At 49.0% G+C, this 27976-nt stretch overlaps 1 protein-coding gene across 2 annotated transcripts in view; it reads right to left on the bottom strand.

The window, feature by feature from the left end:
- The window catches only part of PCGF1 (polycomb group ring finger 1), a 250912-nt gene that overhangs the window by 110965 nt on the left and 111971 nt on the right, over nucleotides 1-27976 (bottom strand). For both annotated transcript variants that reach the window (XM_085642901.1, XM_085642902.1), the window contains exon 5: nucleotides 27395-27500. In XM_085642901.1, coding sequence (XP_085499027.1) covers nucleotides 27395-27500 — 106 coding nt within the window. The remainder of the gene's footprint in view (nucleotides 1-27394; nucleotides 27501-27976) is intronic.

Genomic DNA, 27976 nt, shown 5'->3' with positions numbered 1-27976 from the left:
GTCCGATGTTAAAAGAACCCAGCTGTCCAGACAAAAAGAGATCCTGCCCCCAACCGGTGTTCTTGGTAGGGGAGGAACAGTAGCCAGAGCCAGGATGCCGCTATTGCCTCTTGGCGTTGTCTCGTCCCTGACGATTCTGACGTCCTCTCTGGGACTGACGAGAGAAAGACGCCGAATGACCTTGGCTGGAGTATTGACCTTTATAGGACTGTCCTGATTGTGTGGAATATTGACGTTGGTTTCCTCTGTAATTAGAAAACCCTCGACCACGTGCTCCTCTAAATGGCACCTTGCGATAGTTCAAAGACCCCAAGGACTTAGCTGTGTCCGTGTCCTTCTTTATGCTTTGGAGGGCGTCATCCACATGCTTACCAAAAAGCATCTCCCCATCAAAGGGAAGGTCCAAGATCTTATTCTGGACCTCCTGGCGAAACCAGGTCGCCTTCAATCAGCCTTGACGGCGCAAGACCGCTGACCCTGCCAAAGCCCTGAAAGCAGTAGAGGCTATGTCCATCGCACAGTCAATGACTTCCGAAGAGCATCTTTCCCCTTCCATCAGAACCTGCTTGGCTTCCTCCTGACTCGACTCTGGTAGCTGGTCCATAAACGGCTCCATGTCGCACCACATCTGGCGGTCGTACCTGCCTAGAATAGCCAGAGAATTAGCCGCACGCACCAACAAGCTGGCCATGGTGGAGAATCTTTTTCCCACATTGTCCAGCCTCCTGCCTTCTTTATCCGGAGGCGTGGTTAACGGAGTGGACGGATTCTTTGACTTGCTCTGTGCGGCCTGAGATATTACGGAATCCGGCTTAGGTTGTCCTAGGAGACATGCAGGACTGCCCTCAGGGGCCTTGTATTTCTTCTCCAGCCGGGGAAGAACCGGGATGACCGTCGCAGGATTCTGCATCGTCATAATTCCCTCATCCCAGACATGTTCTATGATGGGAATTGATCTGACCAACTTCCTATATTGTGCTTTAAAGTCATATAGGAAACAGTCGGACTGCTCCACTGTAAGGGGCAGACCAAACCTCTTGGATGCCCGTTCCATCAAATTATGGAAACCACCAATATCTGCTGGAGGCGATATATTTGTCTCCCGGCCCACAGCATCCGGATCCTGCATACCAGTGTCATCAGGGTCCCCATCCGGATCCCCTGGATCAGTAAGGGGGATGACATGCCCCTCATCGTCCTCATCTGTATCCAAATCTTGTGTGTCTTGATTGGCAGGTTCCGAATATGAAGGCTGAGGAACCACTAACGGTACCACCGTTGAAGTGGTACGAGGTATGTCCTTAGGCAGAGGTGGCAAATCCATTGCCATGTCTCGTGGCACCACAGACGTAGAAGGACGCACCGGTGTGAGGTCTGGTAATGACGGAAAACGAGCTTTATAGTCTTGCAGCATCATTTGCAAATCCGTCACTAAAGCCACTGGCAAGGCTATCATATCCTGCCTCAGAGAGGTTGTATTTCCTGTGAAAAGCTTTGTCGCCCCTCCTGCACCTCTGGACCATAAAAGTCCTCAGTATCCGTGTCCTGCTGTTTCACATTCAGGTCTGAAGGGCTGTAGGCGTCCCCATACTGCCCATCCTCTTCCTCCTCCTCCGAGTCATCGAGAAGCATGGATGGTGGCAAAGGCGTGACCCGCCTAGGGGAAGTCATGTCCGGCGTAATTTTTAACCTCTGGATGGCAAATCCCGAATTCTTCGTCGTCGACGGTCCCGTCGATGGAGTCGTTGGCAAAGGGATTCCATGCTTCGACGAACTAGACGACGACATCGTTGACTGAAGGGTAACTGTCGTCGACGGGGCGAGAATTGTCGTCGACGATGAGGACGCCGACGATACCGGAATCGTCGTCGACGGTAAGGTAGTCGATGGAATCTTCTTCTTCGTCGACAGAGCATGTTTCATCGTCGACGGGGCAACCGTCGACGGTCTCGTCGACGAACTCGTCGTCATCAACATCGACAAACTCGTCGTCGTCATCGTCGATGTGGTCTTCGTCGTCAACACCGCCGTCGAAGACGAGAAAGAAGCCGTCGTAGACGATGAAGTAGATATCGTCGATTGTCCCGTCGACGACCCCATGGAAACAGTCTTAACTATGGAGATCGTCGTCGACGTACCTGCTTTAGCCAGCGTCGACGGGCCCTGTTTCTTCACTGGAACTGTCTGAGGAGTTCCTGCAGCATGTTTCTTCACAGGTTTCTCCTTTTGGGATGGAGGAGAAGATGTTGCAACCTCCTTGTCCCTAAGGGCTACGTCCACACCAGCAGCCCGTCCCTGCCTCTCCTTTACACTTCCGTGAGGAGATTTCATGGGACCAGCCTCCTCAGACCTTTCAGAGATCCCGTGAGGGGCTTTGAGAGGGGGTTCCGCAGAGGTGGAGGGAGATGACCTACCCCTCTTCCTAGATGTCCTGGAGGAGGTACCAGAGATTGAATCCTCCTCATCCGAAGAGAGAACCTCCGTCCTGGTCTTTAACTTCTGCAGCCACGTCAGCAACCGACCCTCTGTCTCTCAAGGTTTTGGTAGAGAAGGTCCGACAATTTTTACAGTCTGTGGCCTTGTGTTCCGGGTATAGGCAGTATATGCAGTTTTCATGCTTATCTTCCACAAACAGTCTCTTCTTCCCACAAGAAGCACAAGGTCTGAATAAGGCTTTCTTCTCCTTTTCGAACATTATGTCACAAAAGATGGCAAATAAAGATGTCTAATAGTAAAGTTCTGAGAAACTGAGCAGAGCTCAGTGGAGACTCCCTAGCACAACGTGCGGTAGAAAAATCTGAGGCTCTGAGCTCTCTCAGGAAGGTTCCAGAGGGTGAGGCTGTGCTGATTGGTCCTGGCAAAAGTTTGGGCTCTTTTGCACAAAGAGGGTGATATACTACAAAAGGAGATGAGGCCTAGGCCTATTTTTCTCTTTTGTTTCTATGGATATAGATATATATATATAGATATATATATATATATATATATATATATATATAGATATATATATATAGATATATATATATTTATATATTTTTTTGTTTGTTTTTGTTTACCGAGGCTCCCATTCCGACGTCGGGGAATGATACAAAGCATGAGAATCTATGAAAGTTCCAATACTGGGGTAACAATACTTCTCCAAGGTGGAAGACATGCAGGACCGTAGCAGGCTGGTATCAATACTTCTCCAAGGTGGAAAACATGCAGGACCATAGCAGGCTGGTATCAATATTTCTCCAAGGGGAGCACCATGCAGGACCGTAGCAGGCTGGTATCAATACTTCAAGGGTGAGCATCATGCAGGACCGTAGCAGGCTGGTATCAATACTTCTCCAAGTTGAGCACCATGCAGGACCGTAGAAGGCTGGTATCAATACTTCTCCAAGTTGAGCACCATGCAGGACCGTAGCAGGCTGGTATCTATACTTCTCCAGGGTGAGCACCATGCTGGACCGTAGCAGGCTGGTATCAATACTTCTCGATGGTGGAAATCATGCAGGACCGTAGCAGGCTGGTATCAATACTTCGATGGTGGAAATCATGCAGGACCGTAGCAGGCTGGTATCAATACGTCTCCAAGGTGAGCACCATGCAGGACCATAGCAGCCAGGTATGAATACTTCTCCAAGGTGAGCACCATGCAAGACCGTAGCAGGCTGGTATCAATACCTCTCCAAAGTGAGCATCATGCAGGACCATAGCAGGCTGGTATCAATACTTCTCCAAGGTGAGCATCATGCAGGACCATAGCAGTCTGGTATCAATACTTCTCAAAGGTGGAAAACATGCAGGACCGTAGCAGGCTGGTATCAATACTTCTCCAAGAGGAGCACCATGTAGGGCCGTAGCAGGCTGGTATCAATACTTCTCCAAGGTAGCAGAGCAGTAGCAGCCAGGTATCAATACTTAATAATAATAATCTGGCATTTGTAAAGCGCGCACCTACCTACCAACGGAGGTGTCCCGGCGCTGTACTTATACCGCAGAGCAACCCATCCTGGCTTTCCCTGTGAAGTGTCCACTCCTGGGCACCCCCAAGGTGCAGCCAGGCATCTCCTGCGCTGTTGGGGCCGTTGGGGAGATTAAGCAAGCTATTGCCCAGAGTTGCAGAGTGGGACCCATGATTAGACTAGGCACCGAGGCGAGAAATATCAGGTCCGAGGAAATTAAGGCCAAGACCCGCCGAGGCAGAAATTGAACCCTGGTCGCGGGCCGGACCACTGCATCAGGGTCTGCCGCTCTAACCATTGAGCCACACTTCTCCACTTCTCCAAGGTGAGCACCATGCATGACCGTAGCAGGCTTGTATCAATATACTTTTCCAAGGTGAGCACCATGCAGAGCAGTAGCAGCCAGGTATCAATACTTCTCCAAGGTGAGCACCATGCATGACCGTAGCAGGCTGGTATCAATACGTCTCCAAGGTGGGCACCATGCAGAGCAGTAGTAGCCAGGTATCAATACTTCGTCAAGGTAAGCACCATGCAGCACCGTAGCAGGCTGGTATCAATATACTTCTCCAAGGTGAGCACCATGCAGGAGCCTAGAAGCCAGGTACCAATACTTCTCCAAGGTGAGCACCATGCAGGACCGTAGCAGGCTGGTATCAATACGTCTCCAAGGTGGGCACCATGCAGAGCAGTAGTAGCCAGGTATCAATACTTCGTCAAGGTAAGCACCATGCAGCACCGTAGCAGGCTGGTATCAATATACTTCTCCAAGGTGAGCACCATGCAGGAGCATAGCAGGCTGGTATCAATACTTCTCCAAGGTGAGCATCATGCAGGACCGTAGAAGGCTGGTATCAATACTTCTCCAAGGTGAGCACCATGCAGGACCGTAGCAGGCTGGTATCAATACTTCTCCAGAGTGAGCACCATGCAGGACCGTAGCAGGCTGGTATCAATACTTCAAGGGTGAGCACCATGCAGGACCGTTGCAGGCTGGTATCAATACTTCTCAAGGGTGAGCATCATGCAGGACCGTAGCAGGCTGGTATCAATACCTCAAGGGTGAGCACCATGCAGGACCGTTGCAGGCTGGTATCAATACTTCTCAAGGGTGAGCATCATGCAGGACCGTAGCAGGCTGGTATCAATACTTCTCCAAGGTGGAAACCATGAAGGACCGTAGCAGGCTGGTATCAATAGGTCTCCAAGGTGGGCACCATGCAGGACAGACGCAAGCAGGAATCAATAATTCTACAAGGCAGGCACCACCCAGGACCATAGCAGCCAAGTAACAATACTTCTACAAGGTGGGCACCATGCAGGGCTGTAGCAGGCAGGCATTAATACTTCTAAAAGGTGGGCACCACCCAGGACCTTAGCAGCCAAGTATCAATACTTCTACAAGGTGGACACTATGCAGGACAGACGCAGGCAGGCATCAATACTTCTACAAGGTGGGTGTAGGTGGCTGGCTCTGTATATGGTATGCCACTAGGTGGGTATACCATGCACAGTGTGCATGGGTTCCCCAAACATGTACATGGCTCAATGTAAAACCCAAAGTGCTCTATTAGTGGTAGTGTGGGTGAACAGTCATAGGCCTAACACAGACAAGTGTAAGACATTATTGCACAATATTGACCAATAATGGACAATCGACTCAAAAACAAGATCTACATCAATTTTAGAAAATATACTTTGTTTGTACTTTATTTTAAGACCAAAATCTTATCAATTAGGCAAATACATTTTTAAATAAAAATGCTTTTCACTTTCAAAAGCCGACATTTGGAACAATTTCTGAACAGTTCAATGTTATCCTATACAGAAAACAATATAGCGGTTAAACAGGTAAGTATCACACTTACAATTACAGTCTTCGGGACCAAAGGTCAGCAAGGGGCAAGGGTCAGGTAAGTACCAAAACTGCACCACCAGCAGCACAGGGGCAGCCGGGTGCAGAGGCCAAAATCGGAGTTCGGCCCAATGCATTTCAATGGAGTGTGGGGGTGCTCGAAGTCACACTGCTTGCAGGTAAGTAAATTGGTTGCAGAGGCCAAGCTTTGGGGGTAAAGTTAAGCACAGCAGGGGGGGGGGGGGGGTGTCGGTGGCAAAAAGTTACACCAAATATACACCACCAGCGGCACTTGCATCTGGAACCCTTATTAACACAAGTGACTGACTCAGGAGCCAAAATACATAAATAATATGATATATAGCTTAACCTAAAAATATAATTGATTCCCAACATCCTCCCCTTCAAACCTGCCTCCAAAAACTACTGAAAATCGGGTGTCTAACAAGCTTTTGATGATGAACCCACACAAAAAAATCATATAGTCTTGTAGCCCCCAAACACAAAAAACACAGTTGAGCAAACATTTCAAAATAAAGGCTTCTCCCCTTCCCACTAATCACAAAATACCCCACAAACTGGTTCAGTCAGCAAATGGCTACTAACATTTACCAAATAACATAAATACTGCTGACCCCCAAACTAGCTAAAAACAGCCATGACCATCTCCTGTCTACACTTAGGAGACCATATTCTGGCTCGAACACCACACTTCCCACTAGTACCCATTAAGGCAGTCTCTTATTTCAAAACCAAACTAATTACAAACCATAAAAAGTTCAACCATATCTCCCCTATCTTACGAGAGAATCACTGGCTACCACTAGCATCAAGTATTATATTGTTTGGCGTCACACATACACAGCGGACAATCGCAATGTGCAAACAATCCGCAGTATCTACTACCACTCGCTCTTGCTGTTGGCCAATGAATGCAGAGAAGTAAAACCCCCATCACTTTTATAGGCTTCCAAATTCGGGGCCTCCCAAACTATCATGGAAACAATCCTTCATCTCAACAGCAGCCAATCTCTGGAACTATCCCCTCTCAAGAGGACACTAAAAACTCACATTTTTAAACTATACATCTTAAATTGGAAATAGATACTCTCTGAACTCATTAGCTGCTACTGTAAATTGCTGAATGACTATTTGTCGAATACTATGAATATATCTACCAGCAGTTTCTGTTCACTGCCAGAATATCAAGCAGATGTTTCTCACATTCTTTTGTTGTACATATTGGCTATTACATTAGGCAGACTAATACTACACTTTACAGATGAGCTAAATAAAACAATTAAAACATAACTTTCCAACCTCTGTGCTTCTGAATAAAACACCCTGGACCAAAGCTACCTCACCAGATACCATCCGATTACTAATTTCTGCTTCACCGAACAGAAAATTAAGAAAGCTGTTGCCATCCTACAAAGACAAATCACCATGAACAGCCCTCCACAAAGACAGACGCCACAAAAGTAGTCAACATTCTCCAACACAAAAACAAAAAAATTACCCTGCCTTGTAATTCCACTCAATGGACCTCAACGAAGTAGGCTGCAGAGCACTGATCAACCTTCCAGGAACATGCGTGAGTTTCACCCAAAAACATTCTGCTGCAATGTCTCTCCTACCTCACCAACAATCCTCTATTACCCCAGGTGTGACTGTCAAGATTTCAGAAAATCTCCATCTTCTACTGTGTGCCCCCAAGGATCTATTTTCTCACAATCCTTTTATTGAGGACTTGGGCGTACTTAATTTGGCACTTTTCAATTCAATGACCACTCATGTTGCTGGGCATCTTTTGACCCCATCTATTCTAATAGTAAAGGATCTGATGATAGACCCTCCTTTTCTGCTTCGCTGGTCTGACCATTTTGCTGTACCTTTTAAGGTTAGCGTTCCTTTTCATCTTCACACAGCATGGTCCAACTCGAAATTGGAGTTTAGGAATTGATCCAAACTCAACATCTCAGCGCTGAATAAGCAGTTGCTCAGTAGCAAGCCTATTTTACAACAGATTGATCTGAATCAGGCTAGGATACATCATTGGCTCTCGGAGGCTATTGATGTTACCCTGCCAACTACTACCAATCGTGCGGGCACAATTCACCCTCAAGCCCCCTTGAACACTGACACACTGACACTAGAAAGGAAAACACTGCAAGGCGTTAGAAAGACGCTGGAGGAAGTTGTACACTGAAGAGGCCATTAGCAAATATAGGGAGTCATCAAAAGGATATCATGAGGGGCGTGGTCTGGCCACGCACGAGGATGGCCGCCTGAACGGAGAGCTCTGCTTCGAGGGAGTCTCCGAGTGGGGGCAGTGGCTGAGGCAGACACCTCGGATAGCCACAGACCACAAACTGCAGCTGGCAGGCGCCGCGCGGTAAGAATCGGGCGAGGGAAGGATGCTGGGGCTTGAGGAGTTACTGAAGCCCCGGCCTTGCTTTGCTGCCCAGCCCTTCATTGCCAGAATGCGGCTTCGCTGGGCCCAGCCTGATCTTCGCACCCTGCTGGGTGCCTGCCACATGCTCACGGCAGACCGGCAAGCACAGGAGGGAGTGCCCTCCTCCCCTCGGGGGCCTACCGTGGGACACCCCTGAATACACCGCCGCATCCGGACCCCCACTGCCACGGGGAAGTGTATTGCCTTCTTTGGGCCTCCCTCTTCACCGGAGGACCCGCACCACTCATGTGCTACTAAAAACGCCACAGCAAGGGCACAGGGAGAATGCTCCCATCCCTCCGGATGGCAAAAAGCCCCAAAACACCTCCATTCCCCTCTACGACGATGGGGCATGCTGAAGAGAGGGAGCGCGCCAAAACCCGGGGGCCCTCTACTGCCTGCCGACTCCTGCTAAGGCCCAAGAAGCACGGCAGTAGGTGAAGTCGGACATAGGGGTGCAAGGGGAACTGCTACCCTTCTCATCCTTTCCCCTTGTACTACAGGGCCCCCCCTCCACTGCACGCTGGATGACCGGCCTCATCTTGTCCTTGGACTCCTCCTTACCCCCACAGCGCTGAGCCGGATCCTTGCGTGGCGCTGGGTTTCTGAGGTTTGCTGTCCGCCGCCCGCTCCTCTCCTTCAGTGATAACCCACCACAGTCAACACAACGGGCTGAGAGGCAGACGAAGAAGCCCCTCAACTGCCGCCCTCTGGGATACACACCCCCACCTTCAGCTTGGCCAGTAACATCAGACCGCAGAACCCCACCCCCCCGCCAGACTCATCCGGGGTGCCCTAAGAAATACCCTCTAACATGAGTGGCGAGGAAGGCACCAACTTTCAACCCACATACATGGACCATTGAGGAACAACCGCCCTGGCTGTCCCACCTGTTGGCCCCCTCTGGCCTGCCACTGAGTGACCTTACACAGCAGCATTGGGCCCCTTGTTGAAACACGCCGCAAATGTCCATGACGAAGCACGGAAGTAAGCCCTCCAGAAAGCTCCTATTTACAGAGGCGCTCAAGCAACCACGTACTATGGCCACAAAGATGACACACCCCCCTCCCCTAGTGAGCAGTCCCTATACACCTCCAACAGCCCCTGAGCCAGGCGTGACTATGGACAGCATCCTTCAGGAAATCTCAGTCAGCCGACGGCTGGAAGGAATGGATTTCAACATATCCAAGCTAGCGGACAAAGCTAAATCGATCCGAGCGGACAGAGCTGGGTTCCATGCACGGGCTGAGGGCTTGCACCAGAGACTGACAGCAGTGGAGAGACGTCTCGACACCCTACAAGATAGGGACTAGGAGCTCCTCTTCCTACGTAGTTAGTCAATTTGGATGACCGCAGCCGAAGGGACTAAGTCCGCTATTTTGGCTTTCCTGAGTCAATTGAGGGGCCCAAATGCCGGTATATTCCTGAAAGGAACTCTCCGAAACCTATTGGGGCCACCTTTGACCCTCCACTGGGGATAGAGCGTGTTCATCGTATAGGTCCCTCGCGCAAGGACTCCAACACGCGCCTGATCATTGCCTGCTTTCTACGCCATGAACAGACGCTGCAAATACTGGCCACAGCGCGTGCCCAAGGGTCGTTCATCCATGATGGTCACAGCATCCGAATGGCCGCAGATTTTTCTAAAGAGACTAATGAACGCCACAAGGCCTTCCTCCCCGTAAAGCCCAGACTACGTCAGTTAAACATCAAATACGGAGGGATGTCAACTCCAAGGATTTTTATACAGGCTATAGCGACTCAACACGGGGACCCTGAACAATCTCACTCACCCACCCCCTCTCAATCATCAGACGGCAGGAGACAGAACACCAGCAGAGCATGGAACCAAGGCAGAGACCAGGAGATGATAGCCCGCACTCACAATGACAAGGCCTCCGCCCTCCAAACTGTGGCTGCCTGCATACACAAGAGAGACAAATACTGTTCCCCGCTGAAGCCCACAAAGGAGGCTGACGAGGGTGGAGAGGGCCCGGAGAAGACAGTCCAGGCTGATTGGCCTCCTCATATATCTGAACATGTACCTGCACGATCAGGCAGCCAGACGTCGGACAGCGGAGTATAGTTTATACTGTATTGGCTAATAGAACGTTGTGCAAGTTATACATGCTGCATGCACCACTTATCGGCGATATTCCTTTTGTTCTAACTATGTTACCTGTGTTGTGCTTTGCTGGTAACCATGATTAGCAATAACACCTGCTTGTACCCGGCCATGCACCCGCACCCTACGCCCCCTCCTTCATACCGGCCGTGCTGCTGGTTTTGAATTTGGCACCGATATTGTTCCCATGGGGAGTAACCTACGTGCTGCCATATTCACAAGGGGGTGCCAGGGGGTTACCCAATACCGGTAACTTCTCCCCTCTGTAAAACCCCCTCTCAGAATCTGCGTTTCTTCTCTTTCCATAACCTTTATGCCCCTTCACCCCCTCTTTTTGTACAGGTCTTTTATATTTTTTCCTCCCCCCCCCCCTTTCACAGACCCTCACAGGTCTCTCATCCGGACACCTCACCTTCCTCCCTCCACTCTCCCCACCCACCCTGACATATCGGCCACTGCTGGCCCCATAAGATTGGGGTCTCCCTCAGGACCACTTTACCACACTTTTTTCCCCTCGAGAACCTTTGATACACATCCCCGGAACCCCCCTACTTGTCGCGACCCTGCACCATGAGCCCCTCGCACCCCTTGCGCGCTATAACTTGGAATGTCCTTGGCCTCACACACTACATAAAACGGAAAAAAATACTCACTTACCTGCAGTCGCAGGGACTAGGTGGGGAAAGTGATCCACATCAGTCTACAGAGTGGAGGCACCGGGGACGTACAGCCCACACGAAAATGCCAGGTGGCAATTCTCCTTCAGAAATCTCTTCCGGTGATGGCGACTAAAACTTGGACGCATCCTGATGGACGATATGCATTTGCAAAGCTAAGACTTTTGTCTTTATGTGGATAAATTCAGATTCTTAAATATACTTGTTTTGCATCCACAAGGCACTAGGCATTCAAGTGCGTGCAAAATGCAAACTGAACTCTGCTTGTAATATTAAGCTAATAAAACACCGGGGGGGGGGGGGGGTTGAAACCTAGAGGGACATGGTTCTGGATAGTACGGGAACACGGATAAGAACATTGCAGAGGACGGAGCTCTGATGGAGGATGTGATGCTAGATAATGGCCTGATGGACCACTGGCGTCTGAGTCACCCCACAGACACAACTATACATTTACCTCACCGAAGCACAGCACGCTTTCTCAGCTGGACTACTTCCTCATTTCCCACAGAGTTGTCCAACTCCAGGAGGCGGCCCTCTCGGATTACTCTCCGGTTCTCGTCTCCCTGGAACTGGGGCTGGCCAGTCCGGGCTGCAAGCCATCGCGGATGAACATCCAGCGCCATCGGACCCCCACCGGCAAATCCCAATTACAGACACATCTCAAAGACTATCTCCTTGTCAACCGCGGAATCTCGCAGGACCCTATGCGCCGCAGCAAATGCCACCATACGTGGCCAACTCATGCGAGACGCAGCACAAGCCAACAGACAAAATATAGCCCAGCAAAAGATGCTGGAAACCAACATTAGGACATATACCCGCTTATACTCCACACATCCCTCCCCACAACAACACAAATCTCTAGAGAAGGATGGAAGGCCTTAAATAGCCTCTTCACCTCCAAAGCGGGGTACGCCCTGCAGAGGATGAAGGGGAGACACTATGAGCAAGGGGACACGGCGGGAATGTTGCTTGCAGCACAGCTACGCCAGCGCGAAACGGCTATGGCCATACCGTCGGTGTCGGGTCAGACCCTCACCCGCCCCCAGGACATCAATGAATTTGCTTCATTTTACATGGTCCTCTCTACCCCAGGGCAACCTGCTGGGGCAGACAAATTGACCACCTTTCTACAGGAGGCAAAACTCCCCCTCCTCTCTGATAAGGGCAGAGAGCTGCTGGACAGGGAGTTTAGCAAGGAAGAGATGGCACCAGCAATAGCGAAAATACCCCACCACAAGGCCCTGGAGAAGATGGCTTCCCAGCAGAATTCTGCCGCTGAGCAGGTAGTTCGTACACTACAGGCAGCATTCTGTGAAGCAGAACAGACGTCTTCCCTGGGTCTCCTTTCCAACAGCGCTGTGATAGTGGTCTTGCCTAAACCCGGGAAGGACCCCCTGCTATGCTGCAGCTACCGGACCCTTTCACTGTTAAATTGAGGCATTAAAATCCTGGCCAGCCTCCTGGCGTCCCGCCCTCGAAAAGTTCTCCCCTCACTGGTGCACACCTCACAGGTGGGCTTCATGCTGGGCCGTTCCTCCTAGAAACCATCTGCGCACTCACACACACACACTCTGGACAGCCAAGACCTCCCCTCGGATGCGCTTGCTCTCTCATTCGACGCGGAGAAGGCGTTCGATCGCATTGAATGGGGTTACCTATTTCAAATGTTAGAACACTTTGGCCTCGGCGACAAATTCATCGCCTAGGTGCGCCTGCTATATGGCAACCCTACCGCACAGGTGAACTGGAGGGGATTCCTATCCGATCCCTTTCCAAACCGCAGAGGAACCCGCCAAGGATGCCCCCTGTCCCCACTCCCCATCATCCTGGCCATGGAGCCCCTGGCCGCCACAATGTGCAATTCGGCCAACATCATAGGCATACGCCTCCCGGTGGGCGAATGCAACCTGTACCTCTACGCGGACAACATTTTGCTAACCCTTATGGACCTGCGCCGATCACAACCATCTCTGCTCCAAATCATTGACTTTTCCTCCTTCTCTGGGTATAAAATCAACTGGGATAAGAGCGAAGCACTTCCCATTTCAGACTGGACCACGAAGGCAGCTATCCATGGCTTCCCGTTCCACTGGCAACACTCGCAACTTAAATATCTTGGTATCTTATAGAACAAAGGCCTGGCAGGAATGATCCCAGACAACCTAAATCCACTGACAATTCCGATGCAGCACGACAGAACTGGAAGGTGCTTGGGCGCTCCATGTGGGGCAGATTGCAGGCTGTCCGCACGGTAATGGTCCTGCGCTCCAAATACACACTTGGGATGATCCTCATGCAGATATTCCTCACCACCCTGCGACAGATAGACTCTGGGATCAGATCGTTCGTAAGGGGCTCCTGAAAAGCCCGCATAGCTTTGTCCAAGCTGCAAGCTCGCCGCACCAGAGGGGGACTGGGCCTACCCTCGGTAAAACACTACGCCCTGGCCCTGCACCTCTCCCAGCTTGCATACCTACTGCCAGAGACCCCGGACACGCCACAATGGGTGCCCCTAGAGCAACATCTGCTTTCGGCTGAGACAGGGCTATCCACCCTATATGTGACGAGGCCCCAGGCACGGCACACCACCCACCTGATACTATCCGCCATGTGCAAGGCCTGGCACCAAGCACTCCGGCTAATGGGCTCCCACCCTTGGGTACATGAGAAAGCTCTCCTGTGGGAGAATGCCGCTATACGCATATGCGGAAGGGAACTGTTGTGGTCCACATAGCAGGCGGCGGGCATAGATTCACTCGATTAGCTTCTCAGCAATGGTTTCCTGAAAACGCTAGTGCAAATCTCTTACCATAGCCCATCGCGCTCTGCATGGGCAAGGCCCCGGCTACTTGCAGAAACGCTTTTCGTTTTATGTGCCGGGGAGATCCTTGCGGTCCTCATCCCTTAGGCTGATGAAGATTCCTGGCTTCCAGCGCCATCGGTTAGGCGGCGCTTCTCTGGTCGTGTTTGCGTGCCGCGCTTGGAATGCGCTCCCCCTTTCACTCCGCACTGTTGAAGACATTGGTGTCTTTAAAAAACTGCTAAAAACGCATCTTTTTTCTTAAGGCTTGGTTATTGTTTGCCTTCTCTTGAGCCGCGCCAGGACACTCCTTGGAGTATCTGCGCACGTAATAAGTGCACTTAACATAACATAACATAACTAGGAGAGGAGTTTGGCCTTCCCGCGATGCAGCACTGGAAATATACACAACTGCAGCACTGCCTGAGGCAGTGCCTGGGACCCTATCCGTGGTCCCTGCCCACGTCGCCGTTGGTACTATACCTCTCTACATGGGGGAAACACTAAGGGGTGTTCTCGTCCCATCTCTTCTCGCAACCCCGGTCGCTGACTCTGTGTCAGGTGGCAATCGCATTTAACAGTCTCATATGAGGAAGACGAATGGGCAGACATTCTAGAAGTCCTAGACAGGGGCACCAGAGAGGCACGACTAAAATTTTGTCTCTTCAAAGTCCTACAAGATTGGTACTGGACATCCACAAAACTGCACAGATCAGGCCTACTCCTGCATGCCGACTGCTGGAAGTGCACAAAAACCCGTTGACACAACACATGTCATATGAGAATGCCCCTCACAGTGCAGTCCTTCAGGGCCCTAAGCGTCTCAACAACTTTTCACTTACACCCCTGTGAGAAGTTGGCCTGATGTATGATGTCACTAGTTCTAGTGTACACCTTATATCAGTCCAAATACCCTTATGGTGATTGGTTGTAAAGTCAACCTTATAGACCAGCTATCCTAGTGGTAGCATGGACAAGAGCAGTCTTAGGCTAAACTCTGAATGGCATGTGAAGCCAGCTGTGATACCATATATAATCCCTTGAATACCAAATGAAAGGACACCACAACAGATATATATATAAAATAAAGTGTATTTATTCTAGTCAAACCCTCAGCACTCTTTATGAGATTAGAGGTAAGTACAACACAGTCTTATTTAAGCATACATTAAGTCACACAGGTAAGTAATACAGTTAGGCCCTAGGGGCCACGCAAACCATATACTAAGTAAGTGGTATAAGAACCACTGTCACGGAAATAGAATAGGCCTAGGCCTAGGGAATCGCTGGGGCTACACTACACTAGCGTTAGTTAGGAAGTGGGAGGCCCACGGGATTCGTGTGCAGAGTGGAAACACTCACGCGTAATGCGTAAAAGTCAATAGCAATAGTACAGTTTAGAAAACGGTAGATTTAGGACACTTCCGGAGTAGCTAGGAAGTTGAGACTTGAAAACTAGACACTAGGATAGTCACTATCCTGATGAGCACCGGAGTACCCAAGTTACCTAGCCCACAGGCTGCGGGTGCATAGGGGTGAAGATGCGTCGTTTTCGTCGTCGACTCCTATGGATGCCTGAAGAAAGATGCTGACAGGCAGTCAGTGAAGAGTGTCCGGTGGATCCCAAGGCTGGGATCAAGAAGAGAAGAAACCTGCAAGCAGAAGGGACAGAGTCAAGGTCACTAGCCAGTGACCACGTGGAACCAGGAAGGAACCAGGCGATGTCGTGAAGATTGCAGGTGAAGGTGAAGCTTGTCGCTGCAGCCAGGAGGACCAGGAAGCGTCGAGGACGACCAGGACCAGGAGGCGAGCTGTCCCACGAAGGCTCTTGCTGTCGGCGGCGGCGAAGTTGGACTAGGACTCACCAAGCCTTGGCAAGCGGAACCCACGAAGAACGAAGGACTTGCTTCTGGTGCAGACCAGGAAGGTCTGGGGTGCTTCTTCTTTGCAGAGAAGCGGGAGCCAGTCTGGAGGAGCCAAACCAGCGCAGAAGATTTCAGGGTGCGTCGTCACAAAGGCCACTAGCCAGCGGGCAAGCAACCGGACAGACGCGGCAAGCAGGAAAATGCTGAAGGGCCCCACGCGGGACTCGTGGAGTGTGGGGGGCTGATCTTCGGTGCAGATGGTGCTTGGGGTTGGGGCTTCTCAATCCCCGGTGCACAACTTCGAGGGTACCTCAGAAGCTGCGCTTTAAGTTACTAGACACTTTTTCCAGGTAGCCGGTCCCACGTCGCTCGTCGCCTCCACGGATCTCAGCTCTGCTGTAGATGTGGATCAGGGTCGGAGAAGTCTGGAAGTCAAGGCTCTGGTCAGGCTCTGCAGTCGGTTCCTCGTAGAACGTGGGCAAAGCAAAGGGTAGTCTCTTGATGGTGCCTGTTTGCACAGGGTAGCCACTCCTTGGCTACAAGGGAGATTCTTCAGTCTTCTTCTTTCGTCGAATGTCGAAGGTCCAGAGTTTCTGTTCAGTTTTGCAGGTTCAGGATAATCTAATCTCTTGAGGCCCAACTCCCACTCTTATACTAATCTGGGGGGCTGGGATACCTGCTAGGTCACGCCTTATGGGTGGGACCTGGGAGGGGGTGGTTACACCCACTTCCCTTTGTCCAGTTTCGCGCCAGAGCTGGGGCTGGAGTGCCCCAGCGCCGGTTTGAACTGGACTATGCAAGGAACACCTTGTGTGCCCCAGGCATGTCTCATTCCTTTCAGCCCACCCTGCCCCAATACACTAAAGGCTGTCTGGGGAGGTGCTAGCACCTCCCCAAGCAGGAAACCTATTGTCCAGGCCTCCCTGGCTGGGATCACTCCCAGCTGCAGGAGGTCAGACTGGTGTCGTGGCAGCAGCATCCATTTTGTGATGCTGAGGCTTTGGTCAGAGGCTAACAGTTGAAGTATGATTTTAACATGTCTTTCCCTCTAGAAGGGGGGAATAATATTCTCATGTCCAGAAATGGCATGGGGGTATTATTCCACAGTGTTAGACACCTTACACGACATGTTTCGATAAAGCCAAACCATAGTTACCATAACCGTCTAAGATTATAAGGCACTTTAAGAGTATATGGTAGGCTATATCATAGAACAGCTATAAGGACAAGGTTCCGAAAGCTGCAGACAGGCTCAGCTCATGCTAGAGCACCATCTCACATGTTACCAAGCACTCTGCCTCCAGGATTGTCAAGGCCTGCCATAGGAGTGACTGATAGGTACACATGTGTCTATATGTAAGTTAGGTATAGGAATACTACACCTAAGCAAGGGGTGCTTACACGACCTTGCCCCAGCTGAGTGATCAGCCAGTTGTGTCAAAATGGAAGGCCAGGCCAGGGGTGGCATAATACATGCTGCAGCCCCTGGTAGGCCCAGGGTACACCTATGCCCTGGGTACCTAGGGTACACTGTACAGGGTCCAATAAGGTGATCCTTACCAATTGGTTATGTACCTAGGGTACATGGAGTCCATTTTAAAGAGAGAGCAGACAGCCTGAGACCCTGAATGGCAGGATCTCAGGCCAACTAAGTCGAAAAACCAGCTAGACACTAGGCAAAAAGTTGGGGGTAACCATAGTCAGATATCCACCTTCCTACAACCCCCCTCCCCCGCAATCTTTTTGCATGATTGGCGGCAATCGCCAGAACTATTGAAACCCCAACGCCGCCTCTTTCACGCGGCAATGGCAACGGCCAAACTCTTTATACTACATCAGTGGAGGGCACCGGCACAGGAGTTGTGGCTGGTAGCCATGATCCAAAAGGCCTCCCACGAACGAGTCATCTACAATCTGCAGGACCAATCAGACCTGTTCCTGCAGACATGGGCACCCTTCGTATACATTGAGGTGAACGCTGGAGACCCTCAACACCATGCAGGGGGATCGGAGCTTCTCTACGCCTCAGGACCAGTGCCTACTCTATAGTCGCCATCCATCGATATCACCTACGACATCGCACCTCAGTTATTTATTCCGCTGCAGCTTCCCTAACCCTCCCCCTCATGATCCCTCCTACAGTACCTTTACATAGTTGCAAACCCCTATCTCCCCTCCCACACTCCTCACTCCTCACGGCTACCACTCCTGCAAACCACCTCCCCCCCCCCCCCCCACGCACTAACCTCATCCTTGTACTATAGCCTGCGTCACCGGGAGATCTGATATTTCTCATTATCATTTCTCCCAGCCATGTATTATTTTTGCCTCCCTTCACTTTCTCTCTTGCCCCCTCCCCCCCTCGGCACCCTGACAGGACATCACATCTATCTCCAAAAACTGATGGGGACTGTTGAGGTTAGAGAGACTAGCATAGCACCAGCAATACCTACCCCCTCCCTTCACACACCCCTCCTGTACTCATCACAGTGGACGCGAGAAGCAAGGGACGACAGGGAGGAAGTGGCGGAGACATGGGGGAACACTCCTCCTTTCCCCATCCCCGGTGGCCCCCTCTTCTGCTGATGAAGCTCAACCCAGCCCAGTACCAATGTACCTAGCCTTTTAAGAGTCGCCAAAACCTGGATCTGTTCATAGCAGCATTAACACCGCATGCATGGCACCATACTCAGACAAGCCCTCTAATATTCCCATTTACCCCGGGATGCTTCCGCCTCTCTTCCCAGATCCTGTAGGGAGAATGGCGACCCTGAGGGTGCCCCCGCGGGTAATACGCCCGATGTGGCACCCTGACCCCCAGGGAGCTACAAAGCTCTCAATGATTCCAACACGCGCTAATCTGCTCGCAGAGACCAACCACACAGATGTAGGAGCCGCACAGCGCGGCGCAGAACATACAAGAGCATTTTATATCCACAGCCCAGGCATACCAATGCCCCTCCCCCGTCATTCCTCTCCCACCCCCCACTCTTAGGCTAGCAATGTTTTCTGTTCATACAATCCAGTTGCCAAACATCTGTGGCTCCTCCTCACTGATGTATAGTGGCTATGTTACATCAATGACAGACAAAACGTATTACCATGCATGCACTTCTTTTGTGTACATGTCGTGAAAATTTTATAAAGAATTATGACAAGACAAAAAAAAAAAAAAAAAAAAAAAATGAATACCATACCCTCTTCAAGTCCACTCGTGCCATATGATACACAGAAAAAATTACTAATGCCCAGAACTGCCAGAAGACACTGAGGTGATGAAATAAGTATCGAATGCTAGTACTCTCTCTCCCACCCCTGTCTTTCCCAGAACCAATGTGATCAGTTTGCTCTTTTCTTTATTCAAAAAGTGGCAAACATTGACTCACAGTTGGCGAGAGACTCTCTGCAGGCAGATGCCAACTTACTCTAACCTGGCCCTTAGTGGACACTACTTATCAGCCAACTAAGGCAGGGTGTAATGCCAAATTAAGCAAGTGGCCTTTTTTGGATTTGGCATCCTTGCTAGCTGCCTTACAATCTATTAAATCAGGATCTCTGTTGGAACCTCTATCACCAGATAAGCTCAGGTTACTGGACATGACCTTTTTAACTATGATATTGGAGCCCCTCAATTGTTCGCTGAGGGCGGGGTTCATGCCTCAGAGGTGGAAGCACGCCATGGTCCTACTTTTGAAAAAAGATAATCTGGATCCTACTAAACTATCGAACTTCCAGCCTATCTCTCTACTACCGGTCTTCTCCAAAGTCTTGAAAAAGCATGATAATGCCCAGTTCACTGCATTTGTTGAGTCTCAAATTGGTTTCCATCCCGCGCAGTCTAGCTTCATGGCTGGCCATAGCACCGAGTCTGCATTATTGGGCGTTAATAAACACCCAAGACAGCACATGATGAGGGTGGCACTGCCGCACACATTTTGCTGGATTTGAAAGCGGCATTCGATACAGTGTCCCATGCCATCATAGTGGAAAGACTGGAGGAATTAGGCCATGAAGGCTCAGCTTTAGGATGGTTTGTTTCTTTTCTAAAAGACTATGTTTCAGGTCTTTTCGGCTAATGCAAGAACCAAGCCACAATCTCGGACTTCAGGAGTCCCACAAGGTTCTGTTCTGAGCCCCCTGCTTTTTAACATCTACGTCAGCTCATTGGCAAACTTCGAGAGCTGCAGGTTTACCCTGTTTTCTTATGCCAATGACATACAGATCATCTTCCCTCTAACATAGGCATGGCACCATGACCCGTGGCTTCTGAAGCTGGGCTTGAGTAGAATTTCCGCATGGATAAACAAGTTCACTCAAGCTGAATGGTCCTGGGTAAGAAAGCCTTTCTTTGGGGGCCCCAGACACTGGCCGGAATACTGATGGACCCTGCCCGTCCCATCTGCTAAGGTGAAAAATGTGGGCTTTCTCATTGAAAAACTTTACATGAAACAGGTGACTTAAGTTACTGCCACCTGTTCTGTAGTCCTCAGACGGCTGAAAAAGATACTCTGGCCAACTCCCTCAGCGAATGAAAGGACTGTGATTAAAGCATTAATCATATCCAGAGTGGATTATGGTAATGAGCGGCACCTCAGAGCCGATAAGACCGCAGTCCATCATCTACAGATTGTTCAAAATACTGCCGCTAGGATGCTCTTTCATCTACCGAAATGTGCCTCAGTTTCTCATTCTTTGAGGTCTTCGAATCAAGCTTTGTTAATTGTACAAAGGTTCCATTTAACTCGCATGAAAGGCCGCTCTTTAGCGCATCTTTGTCCAAAACTGTGAAATTCTTTTCCTGCAGCTCTAAGAAACTGCAACTCCTTACTGACCTTTTGTAAAAGCCTGAACACCTGGCTGTTTGAATCTAAAACACTTGGACACCCTACCTGAGTCTGCCTTGCGCCGGAAAACCCTTCAGGGTAGCTGTGCGCAATACAAGTTCCTAATAATGATAACAATAACCCTCCACCGCGACATAGAAACCCTGCTGACACTCAGCGACTCAGAATCTGCCTCAAACTCATTTAGACAGATTTCCTCTTGTTCTTCAACAGCGCAAGGCAAACTTTGATTAAAGCCAGACTAGTAGTCATAAACCTCAACATTCACTCCCCCACCACACTTGACACCCAAACCTAAATCTCGTGCTTTTATCTTTGACAAAAACCTCTTTCAAGGAACTGATTGCCAAGAAAACCAAGACAGCGAGGCACAAGCTCTCCCACCTGAAAAAGCTGAAACCCCTCCTACTCAGAACAGACTTTGGAACTACAGTGCAAACCCTAGTCCTCAAAGCACTGATGGAGGCAAAGACTTCACCCCAAACGCCATGGTGTCACTCCTGAAAGCCATCCTACACGCTGCAGCTCATGCAAATCGTAGGAAGATGGATCTTTATCTGCTATGTCAATAATCTGATATACCATGTAAAGAGTCCAGGGGTTTCCTTCCTGGCGGACAGGGCTTGCTATGCAATCCCAAAGTGCTCTATTAGGGGGTAGTGTAATCAAGCAGCCATAGGCTTAACAGTGCGAGACATTTGCAAAAAGAAACACAATTATTAATAAATAACATGACTCAAAAAGGAGATCCACACCAATTTACAAAAATAGCAAGTATCTTTATATATGTTTAGGAATCAGAGAAAAATCGTTCAGGTAAGTTAGTTTTCAAATTTTCATTCTTTTCACTTGAAAAAGTGGAGTTCTGCAATGTTAAGCTATGGAATTAAAAACAAGTTCTGTAAAAATGTATAGTAGAGCGACTTACAAGACCAATCTCCGGGAGTGGTGGGCAAGGTCCAAGGCAGCACCAACAGAACACTACCAGTGGCACGAGGGTGGCCCGGTGCAAAATAGCATTGGGAGCCCAATGTATTTCAATGGAGATTGGTAAACTGCAAAAAGAGGCTGCATGCTCTGGCCAGGAGTTCAGTCGGTCAGTCCGAACCAGCAAGTGGACTCGGGCCTTGTGCTTGTGATGCATGTGGCGGGAGGGTGGGCACCTTCTCAGGTCGTAAGGATCTGCCTCTCTGGTGCCAGGGGCTTTAAATAAATACTCAATTTAGGGGCATTAAGGGAGTGTACAGTAGTAGCCATTGGCTATTAACCATTGGTGACACTATGCCCCCTGTTTGACCACTTCCTGTGGGAAGTGGGCATAACCCTTCTTCAGAATTCCTAGGTATACTATCTTAAAGATGGCTACTTCTGAAAAATTGTGTTCACCTCTCAGTACCCTACCTTAAAGGTGGTAGCAGCCTGGAGGTGGCACGCCTAGCTGACTAGCTAATTTTCCCACCTGTCCAGGTGCCAAGGGGGCTCTGGACAGTGTGGGGTGGCTTCCTCTCCTGTGAGGGGAGCCAGATTCACATTCACAAAATGCAGCAGCTACTTTGAAGCTCGCCAGCCCAAGGAGGCTAATCAGCAGGTCATCCTGTGGGAGGGGTGGTACACCCTCTTCCCGGACAGGCCTTTGCGATGGGTCTCCTGAGAGCAAAGGCTCTCACCCTAGGAGGTCAGAACAGTGTCTCGGGTGGCAGGCTAGTAGAATCCAGTCAGCAAGCACACCAGAGCTGGTAGGTTTTCAGGGGGCACCTCTAAGGTACCCTCTGGGTGCATGTATTGATAAATAGAACACTGGCATCAGTGTGGGTTTACCAATACCAAACATCCCTATATTTAGTGAAGCCATCATGTAGCTGGGGAACGTGTTTTCACTAGTGTCCACCAAATGTTTAAAAATGGCTTCCCTGGTTACTAGTATTGGCAGTAATAGGACAGACCAGCACAGGTACATAACGGCTCATGACATATACCATCACCTGTAATATTCAGCATCCTGTCGTAGGGCTGTCAGGCCTGTTGTAGGGGTGACTTACGGATATGACATGCAGTACCAGGGACATGGCACACAGGGATGTACTATGTTGTGTTTTCACTTGTGTGTACCAAGACACGTAGACTGTAATGGCAGTCTTGCATGTACTTAGTGAGGGGTCCCTTAGGGTGGCACAATTTGTGCTGCTACCCTTAGGGACCCTCTTTAGAACCTCAGGCCCTAGGTACCAGTGGTACCATTTACTAGGCACTTACAGAGGGTGCTAAAGGCTCTTCATATTGGGGTAACAATTTTACATTTTTTAGGGAAAGAAGCCTGGTACTGGGGACCTGGTTAGTATGAACACAGTACACTTCAGTCAAGGTTGCATCAAATAACAAGCAAAAAGTGAGGGGCACTGCAAAAAAAGGAACATGTTACTTACCCCGCAAGCATCTATTCGTAGAGTGTATTGCTTCCGATTCACCTGCTATGCACACTCCTGCCATCTAGAGTTGGACCTGGACCCTGCAAGTTGTTTTTCCTCAAGGCAGTTTTATGATCGGTGTCCTGCGTCTCTTCCTCTCGAGGCATTGTGCATGTCAAACGATTTCCTTGTTAGAAAGTTTTGTTTTCCCGTTTACATGTATGAAGTTGAATATGGTGCGTTTCTAGGTATTTTGTCATTATCGAATACCTGCTGCATAAAGGGTAAGTATCATGATCCAGTCGTATGTGTTGGCTGCAAATACACATGTAAAGCAGCACCCCTCCACGTGGTGGCGTTAGGCATGAGATTGTGTCTTTTTTGCTTAACAAATTTGGATGCATTTAACAATCCATCTTGCAATACGTGCTTTGGATATAGCGTTTCCTTTACTTGGATTTGAAAAAGAAACAAAGTGGTTTGATTCTTCTGAAGGGTTTAGTAAGTTCTACATAGTACATAAGTGCCCTTTTAATGTCTAGTGTATGTAAAGCACGTTCTGCAACAGTTTTTGGTTTTGGAAAGAAAGCCAGTAACTCAGAGTTTGATTCAAATGAAAGGGAGATATGACCCTGGATAAAAACTTTGGGTTGGTGCACAGGCGTACTTTGTCTGAGAACACTGGAAGTAAGGTCCTTCGATTGTGAGTGCATGCATTTCGCTGACGCTACATAAGGATGTTATCGCTACGAGGAAATCCACTTTCTATGTTAAAAATTGTAGTTGGCAATTATGTAGTGGTTCAAATGGTGACCTCATAAGTCATGTTACATTCTACGCTGGTATTGGAGTTGTACGTGGTGGAATACCTTCAATCCTTCCATGAAGGCTTTGATTACAAGAATGCGGAAAAGTGACTGGTGTTTCCAGTTTTGTAAATATACTGCAATAGCCGTTAAATAAAAGCGCACTGAGTTGTATGCTAACTGGGACTTTTGTAAGAGTAACAGGTAACATATTAGTGGTTTCTCTTTTAGCGAAGATGCATTAATGTGTTGTAGAGTAATGCACAGAACATTTTCATTTTGCTGCATAGCAACCCCTTGTGGTAGGTCTTCTTGCCTCTTAAAATGGACATACATTCGTCAGGTTGATTGAGGTATCCAAATTCTATGATCTCAGGAGCCAGATTGCAAGATTGAGCTGTTGATAATTGGGTAGCTTCTCGTGAGGTTGTATAGAGAGCTCTACTGCTGTTGTGTACCTCGGCTGATGAGTCCAGGTGGGTGCGATCAGAATTAGAGTATTTAAGTCAGGCTGAGTTTCCAGACCATGGAAGGTATGAGTGGAAGAAGAGGAAAAGCGTACACAAATATCCCTGACCAGTTTACCTACAGAACACTGCCCATGGATTGTGGGTGTGGATGTCTGGATGCGAAGCTTTGGCATTTTCCTTTTCCACTGTCATGAAAAGGTCTATTGTGGAGGTTCCCCACCGATGGAAGTATCATTGTAGTGACGGACTGTGTATTTCCCACTCCTGAACCTGTTGGTGTGTTCTACTGAGGAAATCTGCAATTGATTTTTCCTCCCCTGGTGTGTATCTTGGTAGGAGGTGGAGATTGTGACTGTTCGCCCACTTCCATATCTTTTGTGCCAGTTGGGATAATTCCATGGACTGGGTTCCCTCGTTTCTGAATGTAATACATTGCAGTCACATCGTCTGTGTGTAGAAGGACTGTCTTCCCCACGAAGCTTGAGGAATGTTTTGAGAGCCATTGCAATGGCTAGTAGTTGTAACATGTTGATGTGTAGAACCTGATGTTGTGCTGTCTAGTGTCCCTGAACCACAATGTCCTTCATATGAGCTCCCCATCACTGAAGTGATGCATCGGGTATGACGGTTGTCTGCGGGATTGTGTCTTTTAAGGCTCTCCCTGTTAGTATGAGAGTTGTCTGTGGGATTGTGTCTTTTAAGGCACTCCCTGTTAGTATGAGGGTTGTCTGCGGGATTGGGTCTTTTAAGGCTCTCCCGGTTAGTATGAGGGTCGTCTGCGGGATTGTGTCTTTTAAGGCTCTCACTGTTAGTATGAGGGTCGTATGCGGGATTGTGTCTTTTAAGGCTCTCCCGGTTAGTATGAGGGTTGTCTGCGGGATTGTGTCTTTTAAGGCTCTCCCTGTTAGTATGAGGGTTGTCTGCGGGATTGGGTCTTTTAAGGCTCTCCCTGTTAGTATGAGGGTTGTCTGCGGGATTGGGTCTTTTAAGGCTCTCCCGGTTAGTATGAGGGTCGTCTGCGGGATTGTGTCTTTTAAGGCTCTCACTGTTAGTATGAGGGTTGTCTGCGGGATTGGGTCTTTTAAGGCTCTCCCTGTTAGTATGAGGGTTGTCTGCGGGATTGTGTCTTTTAAGGCACTCCCTGTTAGTATGAGGGTTGTCTGCGGGATTGTGTCTTTTAAGGCTCTCCCTGTTAGTATGAGGGTCGTCTGCGGGATTGTGTCTTTTAAGGCTCTCACTGTTAGTATGAGGGTCGTATGCGGGATTGTGTCTTTTAAGGCTCTCCCGGTTAGTATGAGGGTTGTCTGCGGGATTGTGTCTTTTAAGGCTCTCCCTGTTAGTATGAGGGTTGTCTGCGGGATTGGGTCTTTTAAGGCTCTCCCTGTTAGTATGAGGGTTGTCTGCGGGATTGGGTCTTTTAAGGCTCTCCCGGTTAGTATGAGGGTCGTCTGCGGGATTGTGTCTTTTAAGGCTCTCACTGTTAGTATGAGGGTCGTATGCGGGATTGTGTCTTTTAAGGCTCTCCCGGTTAGTATGAGGGTTGTCTGCGGGATTGTGTCTTTTAAGGCTCTCCCTGTTAGTATGAGGGTTGTCTGCGGGATTGGGTCTTTTAAGGCTCTCCCTGTTAGTATGAGGGTTGTCTGCGGGATTGGGTCTTTTAAGGCTCTCCCGGTTAGTATGAGGGTTGTCTGCGGGATTGTGTCTTTTAAGGCTCTCCCTGTTAGTATGAGGGTATTGTTCCACCACAATAGAGCCTGATAGACCTTGGGTGAAACCAACACCAGATCTTCTATATTCCCTCCCATTTGTGAACATTGGGATGCTAAGCACTCATGGAGGGGGCTCATGTGTAGGCGAGCATGAGGTACTAATGTTATGCAAGATGCCATCATTCCTAGTGTGTGCATCACTGTTTAGACTGGTAGGTGAAGATGTGGCTGAAAAAGGTCCAGTTGGTTCTGGAGATTGAGAACCCTTTGGGGATTGGGGTAAGTAGTGCCCAAGATGGTATGGAGTAATGTTCCCAGATAAGGTTGGGTTTGGGATGGTTGGAGATGTGATTGTCGCATTGATTGAGAAACCCAATTGATGTAATAGGTTTATTGTCTTTTTGGTGTCTGATCGACATTGGACTCTTGATCAGCCAATCGTTGAGGTAGGGAACACCAGTGCACCCCCTACAGCATGTCGTTGAAACGACTTGCGATGTAATGGTATGCGCGGTAACAACGCGGTCGTTATAACAACTGCGTTGTAAAGGAACCGCGTTGTGGAGACAGCATTGTAAACGCTGTCACCCGGTCAGGGGCTCCTACTTGACGTTGAGGTAAATGGAACATGAAGTGTACTGCTCTGTACCATTGAAATAGAGCAATCTCGGGAACTGTGAGGGCTAGAGAGGCATTGGGCTCCTCGAAATTAACACCGTATTCTGAAACTGCTCCATACATTAAAGTAAGAAGAGAAAACCAAGTCAAAGAGGCAGGAGCCTCCAAAAACTCCACAAAAAGGTGGGAAACAGAACAGAGTACGTCCAGAGATAGTCATTAGTGGCCAAAGAAGAGAATTGGCTCAAAATGGCCCGCGCTATTAGAGTGTTGAGGCCTGCATATAAATTAGAAAACACTTAACTGGGTTTCATTTAGCAACAATCACCTACCAAGGGAAAGTAATAGCACAAGGAATCCCACAGCAGTCAGACATCTTCCCATCACACTCCACACACAGCTAATAGGAACCTACATTATTTCGAGTAAGCCTCTGCAAACTTATTACTGAAAAATCATTAAAATAAAAAGGGTAAACCTACAGCTGCACAAAGCTGTAAGAATTTGTACGAAATTAGACTGCTATAAAGTATAAAAATTGAGTAACACCTAAATGTGTGAAATCCTGCACGGAGAGAACATTAAAAGACATGAAATGCCTTGCTTGGTGCGATACAATCTAGGATTTCTCAGAGCTTAAATTCTATAAGTTCCTCATAGTCCAAGCTGGAGATGGAGGGCTAATTCAAGGGTCGAATCAGATAAGGAACTCATGCTGGAGAAGCACATGTGCTATCATTCCCAAACAGTTAATGTCGAGAAAATAAATAGGCGTTAAAATGCATTATTACCCAGTTATCATCACTGACCTCTGTTTCTCCAAACATAGGGAGATGTGCTCGTCATATCGGTAGTAATGTGCTTTGGAATGGTCGAATGTGGTGTAGGGCAACCCGGTGCAATCTGCCACAGATTCTGGAAGGACAAAAACAAAAGAACAACTTTCACCGCAGAGAAACAGATGAAAAGATCAAGGTCTCTTTTAGGATATAGAAACAATGCCTGGTTAAAAAACAGAAGCAAAAGTGGTGCACAAATTAGCGAGAGCGCGCAGGGAATCCTCAATGCACAGGTTATAGGCATTCCTCACATAATGTTGAAGGGAAAATGCTACTTACCCAGTATGCATCTGTTCTTGGCATATAGAGCTGTAAAGTCATATGCTGTGCATAGATCGCCATCTAGTGTTGGGTCCGGATGTTTGCACTTGGTTTTTCTTCGAAGAAGTCTTTCCAGTCACGAGGTAGGTGACTCCTCCTTTCGGTGATAGTGCGCATGGGCATCGACTCAATTGTTAGATTGTTTTCCCCGCAGAGGGCGATAATGGAGTTAGCAAGTGTAGTACAAGGAGATGTCCATGAATGCATGTATCCAAGTAAGATGTTACTGCA

This window comes from Triturus cristatus, chromosome 2_2 (genome assembly GCF_964204655.1).
Source record: "Triturus cristatus chromosome 2_2, aTriCri1.1, whole genome shotgun sequence".
Lineage (NCBI taxonomy): Eukaryota > Metazoa > Chordata > Amphibia > Caudata > Salamandridae > Triturus > Triturus cristatus.
Note: the sequence above shows the minus strand (reverse complement) of the source record. Positions and strands in the feature narration are given on the sequence as shown.